Raw genomic sequence first — 11,477 nt, 5'->3', positions numbered from 1 at the left:
CTAACTAATCTTTTTTCTTTCTTTCTAACTTTTCTTTCTTTCTAACTAATCTTTCTAACTAATCTTTCTTTCTATCTTTCTTTCTTGCTTTCTAACTAATCTGTCTTTCTTTCTTTCATTCTCTCTTTCTAACTAATCTATCTTTCTAACTAATCTGTCTTTCTTTCTTTCATTCTCTCTTTCTAACTAATCTATCTTTCTAACTAATCTTTCTTTTTAACTTATCTTTCTTTCTAACTAATCTATCTTTCTTTTTCTTCCTAACTAATCTTTTTTCTTTCTTTCTAACTATTCTTTCTTTCTAACTAATTTATCAATCAAAATTTAAACTACTTTAAACTTCAAACTACTTCAAACTTCTAACTACTTCAAACTTCTAACTACTTTTAACTTCTAACTACTTTTAACTTTTTCAAACTCTCTGGTCCGGCTTTCTCAAGCCAACTTAAAGTTTGTCTCAACAAACTTTTTTTTCTAGTTATTTTAGTTTTTGCTCTCATGATGGTTTTCAGCTTTCTCTTTCTGCAAATTGTATAGTTGTATCGTATCATGGTGTATAGCGATATGACCCAGCACCCAAAATACTATCAAAACACTCCAACAAATTGTCTATTAAAGATAGATAAAAAGGCACACAGGAAACAAAAACCTTGAAAAAATGATAAACGACCCCGCCAAATAACAGAGATGCCGATTCGCACGGGACTAATATTATCACAGGACCTCGGTGTTCGGTGAAATATGGTTGGTCATTTGCGGGGGAATTTTTACTTTACCAATTACAGACATGGCCGATTCGCGCAGGATTAAGATCACAGACAACCTCCGCAATTATTACAAATTACTAGAGGTCACCAGGTAATACTAATCCTGTGCGAATAGGGCTTATGAAACCACTTTAGCCCCGACTTATTTATTAGGTTTATTCAAGTCAGGTGTTGGAGTTTAATCCCCGCTTTTATTAGCGTCTTTTCTAAAACAGCCCTCAGCAGTGTTATATGAGTTTAATATCTGAGAAACTGTTTCTGTTTGTTCTGCAGGAGTGTTTGATGTTGATGCAGATGAAGTGAAGTCAGTGCCAGTGACGGAGGGAGATTCTGTCACTCTAAACACTGATCTTACTAAAATACAGGGAATTAATATGATTCTGTGGATGTTTGGAGATGAAGGTTCCACTATCGCTCAAATTGATGGAGGGAAGATCTCATATCCCTATCTCACTAAGTTATTCGGAGACAGACTGCAGCTGGATCATCAGACTGGATCTTTGACCATCAAGAACATGAGAACCAATCACACTGGACCGTATAAACAAGTGATCATCCCCAACTCTGGGTCCTCACTGGCATTCACATTCAGTGTTACTGTCTATGGTGAGGATGGATATATATAAATAAATAAATAAATAAATAAATAATAATATTTGTGTGTGTGTGTGTTTAAATATCTTAGAATTTTTTTTAATCGAGATCTTTTTTTTTTATTATTAATTAAATTGACATTCAGTGCAACCACCAAATGTATTATACTATGTTCAGCACTAGTTCACAATAATACAGTAATGTTCTGAATATCATCATGACTGTGGTTGAGCTGCAGGTGATCACATGACGGCATAACAGATTGATTTTTTTTTTTATTGTTTTTTTTTTTTTTTGAATTTCACACATTTCACACACAATATGGCCAGATAATTTTTATTTTCATTCCACAAGTAAATAATCAATTGATGTATAGAATTAGTAATGTGCTGGTGATACTAACAGTGAAATGTTCATGTGTTGTGATATGAAATAAGACGCCTCATACATACATTGCCTTACATTACACAATTTATCCAGATATTATTAGATAACTCCACCAAAAGCTCCAAAACAAGTAAAAGCAGAATCAGTCATTCTGTAGAATTCTGAATTATAATTGATAAACAATGAAATGTTCCTGTGTATGAAATAAGATGCCTTGTGGCCAATCAAATTAGTCAACCAGATTTTAGTCAATGTTGCACATGTTAAACTGATTACTTTTATCAATCTGCATATGGATTGTGCATTAACTATAAGATAAACTAATCAACTGTTAAACTTGATATTCTAGTGCCAGTAATGGTGTTCAGTATGTTTAATTTCTGTATGTAAATATTTTTCTCTAGAGTCTCCAGCAGTGATTGATGCTTATAAAGCTGAAATGAAGAGTTTGTCAGTGATGGAGGGAGATTCTGTCACTCTTCAGACTGGTGTTACTGAAACACACGGAGATGAGCTGATAGTGTGGAGGTTTGGAGATGAAGGAACACTCATAGCTAAACATGATATAGAGGCAAAGAGCTCAGCATTACATGATACTGATGAGAGATTCAGAGACAGACTGAAGCAGAATGAGAAGACTGGATCTCTGACCATCACAAACATCAGAACCACAGACTCTGGACTTTATACAGTGAAGATCAGCAGCAACAAACAGATCTTAAACAAGAAATTCAGTGTTATTATCAGTGGTGAGTAACTCAAGTCTTATGAATTAATGATTATTTATCAGTTGTCTAATAATTTAGATGATACGACATTAAAGAACTCAAATCACGAGGAACCAAACTCTCCTTTAAAACAAACCAATACTGTAACTTTCAGAGTTCATAACTTCTTCCCCAAACCTGTTATTATCTAAAAGAGTATGGAATTAATTTTGTTCCAATAATAATGAACGTAGCTTTTCAAGAAACTAATTAAAATATAAATTGAAACTGAATAAAATATCTTTGAAACTGAAAAAGAATAAATCGCAGGCAAATTTTTTGACTTCATTTTTAATACACTGCATGTTTTGCTAACTATTTCTCATATTTCGTTCGCTGATCTGAACTTACAAATGCGCTTCCAGAGATTTCATTTACGCTTCTGAAGTTTTCGTTTACGCTCCCAGAGTTTTCGTTTGCTGTGCTGACACATTTCTCTCGTGGGGGCGGGGCTAGTAGCAGTGTGCTCTTATTGGCTACTGAGGTTTTTATTGACAGCTTCTTCACCTGGAAGTGAAGACGTCAGTGCTGTGTTTATGTGTGGATGTGAGTGTCTGTAAGCGCAGCTTTCTATTTCATTTTAATGATATTAAGTTAGGTTTGTTTTTTAATTTTATCTGTATTTACCTGCTGCTACTACTTTGTCGACAGAAGCTCAAGAGCACAAGAGATCTATTCAGTCTATTCAGGTGTAATATTACATTAAAGTACTGTATATAATTCTTAAAATATTGTATAGTGTCCAATGTTTTCGGAGAATATTTGTTTATTCCTGATGATTCTTTTGCATGTTAGGCTCTGATTAGGTTGAGCTGTTACAATTTAAAGAGAATACTAGCAAACGTGTGTGATATATTCAGCCGTCAAGAAAGTTTCACTTCAGGTAATGTTAATCAAGGTTGGCAACCATGGCCTTCACACTACTCATTGTTAGCATGATATACATTTACACCATCAAAATTAATTATCACTTAAATAAGAGGAATTTAAACAATATGAAAATTACAATCGTGGCCTGCTGTCAGATGATACAAACCTCAGAGGGCATTTCATTACATATGTCACACAAAGAATGTTCTTGTTGCCATTTTTTTAACTGATAATTGTATTTAGTTATTTCATTTAATTAATACTACCTTCTAAGATTTAAAATTGTAAATATATTTTAACAATCATCAACCATTTCAATTGTGACTTATACAACCAGTTAAATTAATGTAATTGAAAATATGAATTCAATTAAATTTACATTCTTTATTGTCACTAAAGCATATACACAAGTATCAGAGTGAAGGTCTTGGATGCAATTATGTTGTGACAGGAAAGACCAGAATCCACAAAACATTAACTGCATAATATAGGCCTACATGTACAGTATTCTCATATACATTACAATACAAAATGAAAAATTACAAATACAGAATACATTTAAAAAATTCATATACATTTTAAATGTTGCAATGATTCTTTGAGCAGTTCCTGTTGCAGTTCAAGTAACAAAGCAGTGACTGGATACAAGCAGTACAAGGATAGTCCACCCAAAAAATTTGAATTCTCTCATCATTTACTCCTTCATGCCATCCCAGATGTATATGACTTTCTTCTTCACATAAACATAGACAAAGATTTTTAAGGAAATAATCCATCTCTGTGAGTCCATAATACAAGTGGATTGTAACCCATGTACGCAAGACAGTTGGTCGGAAGTGATTTTTAATAGTTAAAACAGTTTACATTATTAGTATTCCTTTTATCTAGCCTATTGTTTGACTTCAGAAGGCATTGATTCATTCACTGAGGTCGCATGGATTACCGTCATGCTCACTGTGTGTGGTTTTTAAAGCGTCTTTAGGACTCGCAGAGATGGATTACTTTCCTTATAATCTTAATTCGTGTTTATCTGTAGAAAGAAAGTAAAATGCATCTGGGACAGCATGAGGGTGAGTAAAATAAGTGAGAATTGTATTTTTGGGTGAACTATGCCCTTAACATTCATATGATGTTGGTATGCTAATCCAAGATCAGCATAGACTAATAAGAATAAAGTGCAAGGTGTCTGAAGATCAAGATCCCAGTCATTCAAAGGTGATGTGTCTGAACAAAGTAAGATTATTGTCTGATAGGGACATCTCTGGTACTATCACTCCATCCTCTGTGTCAGCATCAGAATTTTGTTTATGGAAAAGTTGCTCCACTCCTGGAAAATGAGAGAGGAAATTAATTATAATCTAACAATACAAACTACTTTGAACCCCCACATACAGTAACAAGTTGCAGATTTACAATATTTTTTCCAAACAAATTATATAAATGTTTTAAGGGATTTTACAGTACTAGCTTAAATATTTACCTCGGGAGTCATGAAGCATTTATCATATGTAATACTGTTGTGTAACCAGTAGATGGCTGTATACCCCTATAAACATATATCCATGGCTGTGTATTCCCCAGTTGCTGGATGTTTTCAGTCATAATTACTTGCATGTATTAAGGTTTTAATTTGGACATATATTTATTATTAAAGACTATTAAAGATTAAACATTTTTCTCAGAAATGTTCATTTGAAGTGCAATTTTTGGCATTATTATTAGTCAAATATGGACACAGAAAAAGCATTTACTCATACTAGCTACATATAATAGCTTTATCTATCAGTCATCTTTATCACACAAAAGTAATTAAATAATTTTCAAGATACTTCAAAATAATTGAGTGTTTATTATTATGAACAGAGACGTGTTCTGTGGTCAAGTCGTTTCTCTCCTCTTTCAAAAACTCTGCATCGCAAATTAATCAGCAATTGAGAAATTCAGGTTTAAATAGCTTTATTGGCATGGTAAAAAAAAGGCTTTACATTGCCAAAGTTGAATCAGGCAGTGATTGACAGCGCTCTGGTCCAATGGCATCATTGACTGATACAGTACTTTTTGTACTGTAGGCTACAGTACATATACTGTACAGTACTCTAGCACAATGTTGTTTGGGGTGGCTGGGGGGAAATATGATATAATCGAAGACTGTAACCGAATGTAGATAAACAAGTAATGATTGCGCTAAGTTAAATCAAGACAACACAGCTGTATAATGTTATGGGCTCTCACCTGAAAAAAGCCAGTACTGTATTATAAATAGTATTAGTAGGCTATAGTATTGATTAAAAATAAATAAATCTGACTTACCACGAGTAGGCTATCCAGTAACCTTATAGTGACGATGGCTAATGATAATGATATCATTCGTCTGTACTATTCCTTCTATAAGAAATCATCTCAACAATATAGTGTAGCAGCAAAAAAATACAGATATAAACTTAATATCATTAAAATGAAATAGAAAGCTGCGCTTACAGACGCTCACATCCACACATAAACACAGCACTGACGTCTTCACTTCCAGGTGAAGAAGCTGTCAATCAAAAACTCAGTAGCCAATAAGAGCACACTGCTACTAGCCCCGCCCCCACGAGAGAAATGTGTCAGAACAGCAAACGAAAACTCTGGGAGCGTAAACGAAAACTTCAGAAGCGTAAATGAAATCTCTGGAAGCGCATTTGTAAGTTCAGATCAGCGAACGAAATATGAGAAATAGTTAGCAAAACATGCAGTGTATTAAAAACGAAGTAAAAAAATTTGCCTGCGATTTATTCTTTTTCAGTTTCAAAGATATTTTATTCAGTTTCAATTTATATTTTCATTAGTTTCTTGAAAAGTTACGTTCATTATTATTGGATCAAAATTAATTCCATAATAGAGCTTGGCTTTGTATTACATTACTGACACCTGGGAACAGATCTGTGATAAATACTGACTGTTGTCAGGCATACAATAGCAATATTAACATTTGAATTGTTTAATCTACATCACTATTTTTAATGTTTATATTTAATTATCACAGTCATAAACATTAATATCTACTTACCAAATCTAAGTGTCATCAAGTGCTGATGTTTATAGTGTGTGTTATAGATCAGACACACTCACACTAATGTCTGTCTTTATCATTACAGTATCAGATCTTCACTCAGGTTATATAGTGCTGATGTTTATAGTGTGTGTTATAGATCAGACACATTCACACTAATGTCTGTCTTTATCATTACAGTATCAGATCTACACTCAGGTTATATAGTACTGATGTTTATAGTGTGTGTTATAGATCAGACACATTCACACTAATGTCTGTCTTTATCATTACAGTATCAGATCTTCACTCAGGTTATATAGTGCTGATGTTTATAGTGTGTGTTATAGATCAGACACATTCACACTAATGTCTGTCTTTATCATTACAGTATCAGATCTACACTCAGGTTATATAGTACTGATGTTTATAGTGTGTGTTATAGATCAGACACATTCACACTAATGTCTGTCTTTATCATTACAGTATCAGATCTACACTCAGGTTATATAGTGCTGATGTTTATAGTGTGTGTTATAGATCAGACACATTCACACTAATGTCTGTCTTTATCATTACAGTATCAGATCTTCACTCAGGTTATATAGTGCTGATGTTTATAGTGTGTGTTATAGATCAGACACATTCACACTAATGTCTGTCTTTATCATTACAGTATCAGATCTACACTCAGGTTATATAGTGCTGATGTTTATAGTGTGTGTTATAGATCAGACACACTCACACTAATGTCTGTCTTTATCATTACAGTATCAGATCTTCACTCAGGTTATATAGTGCTGATGTTTATAGTGTGTGTTATAGATCAGACACATTCACACTAATGTCTGTCTTTATCATTACAGTATCAGATCTTCACTCAGGTTATATAGTGCTGATGTTTATAGTGTGTGTTATAGATCAGACACATTCACACTAATGTCTGTCTTTATCATTACAGTATCAGATCTACACTCAGGTTATATAGTGCTGATGTTTATAGTGTGTGTTATAGATCAGACACATTCACACTAATGTCTGTCTTTATCATTACAGTATCAGATCTTCACTCAGGTTATATAGTGCTGATGTTTAGTGTGTGTTATAGATCAGACACACTCACACTAATGTCTGTCTTTATCATTACAGTATCAGATCTACACTCAGGTTATATAGTGCTGATGTTTATAGTGTGTGTTATAGATCAGACACACTCACACTAATATCAGTCTTTATCATTACAGTATCAGATCTACACTCAGGTTATATAGTGCTGATGTTTATAGTGTGTGTTATAGATCAGACACATTCACACTAATGTCTGTCTTTATCATTACAGTATCAGATCTGTTCAGGCATCCAATAGGGGGGTCTGGGTTGTACGTCACCACGTTGGCTCACTATTGGCCGACGCTGGTCATGTGTGTGATGCGTGGTGACGTACAACACTGAAGCGCTGCGCTGTTACACAACGTGAATTCATTTAGGCCCACACAGACGAAACTGAATAGTTGAATATAGTCGTTATTTTTGTTGTTTTTTGCACACTAAAAATATTCTCGTCACTGTCTTGATAAACTTATGGTTGAGCCACAGTAGTCACTTGGACTTTTTTAACAATGTCTTTACTAACTTTTCTGGGCCGGCAAGTTTCGATTTCGATGAGCCAACTCTCAGATTTCATCAAAAATATCTTAATTTGTGTTCCGAAGATGAATGAAAGCCTTAGGGGGTTGGACCAACATGAGGGTGAGTATAATGCTCATCTCTCTTCAGCGGGCACACACTGGCTGACGTCACGCAGTGAAGAGCGCGCTTATTGGCTGTGCCTTCTTAACAGCACCAGTTTGTCACAATGATCCATTCTGAGCTGTTTATGAAACATATCTTGATTGAAATGGAAGGTTCTGTTTCATTGCATAGTTATTTTCCTCCTCCTCAGACAACACCTACTATTGTGGCTCTGCAGAAGCTGTGATCCGATTGGTCGTCTCTGCTCTGATGGGCGTGGCTGCAGTGGCTGCTGTGGTGGTTCTCATCTATGACATCAGATCCAGAAAAGTTGAACAAGAGAGACCAGACAAAATCAGACCTTAATGAATCTGATATTTCTAAACAAGAATAGACTGTCTCTCTATTTTCTCTTCTTTTCTGAATATTTTTTTGAATATCTGAAAGTTTCCTTTCAAACATTGTTCAGTAGGCCTACACAATGCCGTTTTAGAGATAATGCTGTAAATGTTTTTTAAAGTTGTAAATAATACATTTTATTGGAGTACGTTTACAAGGAAGTATTATTTCAGTCTTTCTATATCAAAATGTCATGTTTTATTTAATGTGTTACTTGCTGTTTCTTAGTAATTATTTGTGGAAGTTATTAGTGATTTATGTGTAAAATTGTTTCTACACCTATTTTTTTTAGTTTAGGGGAGAGTGGGTACAACCTAACACTTTTTGACTTTCTTAGTTTTTGTAAACCTACTTAGTGTTCAGAGTATTTTCCCCCACATTAATTTCCCACATGTCTTATACAGTGGATACTTTTTTCTTGATTTGCCTGGAAAGTTTGGAATTGAAATGTGACATGTCCCATAGGTGGGGTACATTGTAGCATGATCATATAACAGATTAAAATGCTTAAAAACATCAGAAAAATAAACTTATAGTAATAGTATAAGATTTAAAATATTTTTCAAACTAAAATATTTTGTCAAAATACAATTATTAACTTTTTCACATAAAATAATGGCTTTTTAAATAATTAAAAATAAACAAATTTTTCAATTTGACAACAAACAACCCACAAAACACAGGTATATAAAATAGCACAAAACATAATAATTAATCTTTTATGAACATTTATTCTGTTTTTATTCACCTCTTTCTCTCAAAAGAATTCACAAACGTTTCTATTGTGAATTACATCACTAACATCATAGAATATCATAGTTCTAATTGGGGAATATTGTAACGCAGTGTTACAACTGGGATTAAAACCCGGCTAGTGTCTTCTGCTTGTTAGATCAGCATTAAAGAACTCAACTGTTAATATATAACAGATATAAGATTAAAATAATATCAGATTTGTCTACTTTTAAATAAACACAAAAAACTTAAATAAAAAATGAGTAAAAAGTTAGAAATTTACTTTTGCTGTGCAATAAATGTTCAGTGATATCTTCCAAAGATTTCTGAATTTTGGTGCATTTTTTTCTCTAAATAGTGTTGATATGGCAGTAAATACGCTTAGATTTCATCATTGTTGCATGTGTGGGAGTATTTAAACTTAATATGTTGCCAACAGATATTTTTTTAGATTACATTTTTTTGTGGTGGGGTCAGTAAAAATAATTGGAGGAGCAGGTTCAAATTATGATCTACTGTCCGAACTGCTTTGTTACACAGCAAAATCTCCAGTGTTGAAATCCTGGTGTTAAGGACTCTTAGAGTAAAGAGTTAAATTTCTGGTGTTGAATTTCAAGGGATTAACACTGCTAGTGTAAACCGGACCCTCTGGCTGGTGAAAATATGTAGAGTTACTAAATTTACACCGAGAGAGTGTTATTAGTTACATCCGGGACATTTACGCGCTGGGCGCGACGAAAGGACATGAAACTTTTTTCACAGACGCCATTTTCTTTGACTCGCGATGCAAGGCATACGAGGAGGGAAAACGCAGATATGGAGTGTTTTATCGCATTTATATATACATTTTATACAATTTTATTACATTATATTGTTTTATTACAACATGTATGTGCTGTGAACGGCTAAATCGTTCTCAGAACGGCATTTTCGTTGACGCGCGATGCGGAGCAGAGGTTGGTTTTAAACAGAGAAACGACGAAAGTAAGTGTTTTATCTCATTTACAATACGTATTTTATAACATATTGATTTATAGAGAAATGTAAATGCTCTGCGTGCTTAAACGAGCCGAAACCTTTCTCAAAGGCGACATCTTTGACTCAATACGGAGCTGCGACGAGAAGGTTTGCTTGTACGTTAACGTTAACAGGGAAAACAGCGAAAGTAATTGTTTTTAACCTAATTTACAACATGTATTTCATGGCATTATATTATTTTATAACGATATTTATGTGATGTGCGCGCCTAAACCTTTCTCACAGACTAACGTTATGCCCAGCATCTTTGACTCCTGACGCAGTGCAGACACGGAGTTTGCTTTTAACGGTGAAAACACAGAGTAAGTGTTTTAACTCATTTACAATATGTATTTTATAATGTTATTTTGTTTTATGACAATATTTGTGATGTGCAAATATCATAATGTATTTATCCTCAAACTATCTTTTACTTTCGTTTGCCAGCACACCTATCTTAACTGAAACCTTAACTGAAAAACAAATTTTCTTAGAATGTGTAAGTAATTCTTTAAGATTAAATGTTTATGAAAATGTATTTATCAGGTTCAATTTTGGTTGATGTTTGGATATGCTTTCATGTTTAAATGTATTGATTTTGCTATTTGTGTTTGCTAGGAGCATTTCCATGCTGCACCAAGTGGCTAAGGCTAACCAGGCTTGGTCTTTAAAGGCTGTACAGACTAGAACCTGGTGAGGGTCAGATTTTACGGATAACATATGAGATAATCATGTGCATAAACATTTTAAAAAATCATAGCTTTATTGCTATTTGGTATAACTAGATTTTTTGTGTTTGATAAGTCATTTTGAATTTGTCCAGTCAAATTACTTTACAAAAGTTACTTTTCCTTTTCCTTAAATAAAATTAGTTTTCAAACCAATTGTTTTCATGATATGACAAGTAGATGTTTTCTTGATTTTTAATTTTAGACTCAACTGATTGGGAAATCTCTGCCCATCACCTGCCTCCAACATCACAAAGCCACAAGAAGGGAACAAAGATTCTTCCGTCAGCTGACTATTTAGTGATATTTCTTAAGGTGCGTTTCTAAATTTATTCCTAAAGGGTTAGTTCATCTACAAATGGAAATTATGTCATTACTTACCCTCATCTCGTTCCAAACATGTAAGATTTTCTTTCATCTTCACAACACAAATAAGGATATTTTAAATGAA

At 33.7% G+C, this 11,477-nt stretch overlaps 2 protein-coding genes and 2 long non-coding RNA genes across 4 annotated transcripts in view; 1 reads left to right on the top strand and 3 right to left on the bottom strand.

Moving 5' to 3' along the window:
• LOC309476168 (uncharacterized protein) overlaps positions 1–9,721 on the top strand; it is a 209,688-nt gene extending 199,967 nt beyond the window's left edge. Inside the window, exons 3-5 of the mRNA XM_082139404.1 lie at positions 1,041–1,373; positions 2,153–2,497; positions 8,359–9,721. Of these exons, the coding sequence (XP_081995530.1) occupies positions 1,041–1,373; positions 2,153–2,497; positions 8,359–8,513 (833 nt within the window). The 3' untranslated portion in view covers positions 8,514–9,721. The remainder of the gene's footprint in view (positions 1–1,040; positions 1,374–2,152; positions 2,498–8,358) is intronic.
• The window catches only part of LOC309476203 (elastase-1-like), a 156,755-nt gene that overhangs the window by 111,692 nt on the left and 33,586 nt on the right, over positions 1–11,477 (bottom strand). The gene's annotated exons all lie outside the window — the stretch shown is intronic.
• The window catches only part of LOC309476469, a 45,789-nt gene that overhangs the window by 22,435 nt on the left and 11,877 nt on the right, over positions 1–11,477 (bottom strand). The gene's annotated exons all lie outside the window — the stretch shown is intronic.
• On the bottom strand, positions 8,914–11,206 carry LOC309476437. Its single transcript, XR_014198149.1, has 2 exons — positions 10,989–11,206; positions 8,914–10,912 (listed from the first exon to the last, which is right to left on the bottom strand). It is a non-coding gene; the product is annotated as an uncharacterized lncRNA (long non-coding RNA).

The sequence above is a fragment of the Leuciscus leuciscus genome, assembly GCF_965113295.1.
Source record: "Leuciscus leuciscus genome assembly, chromosome: 15".
NCBI classification, from domain to species: domain Eukaryota; kingdom Metazoa; phylum Chordata; class Actinopteri; order Cypriniformes; family Leuciscidae; genus Leuciscus; species Leuciscus leuciscus.
Note: the sequence above shows the minus strand (reverse complement) of the source record. Positions and strands in the feature narration are given on the sequence as shown.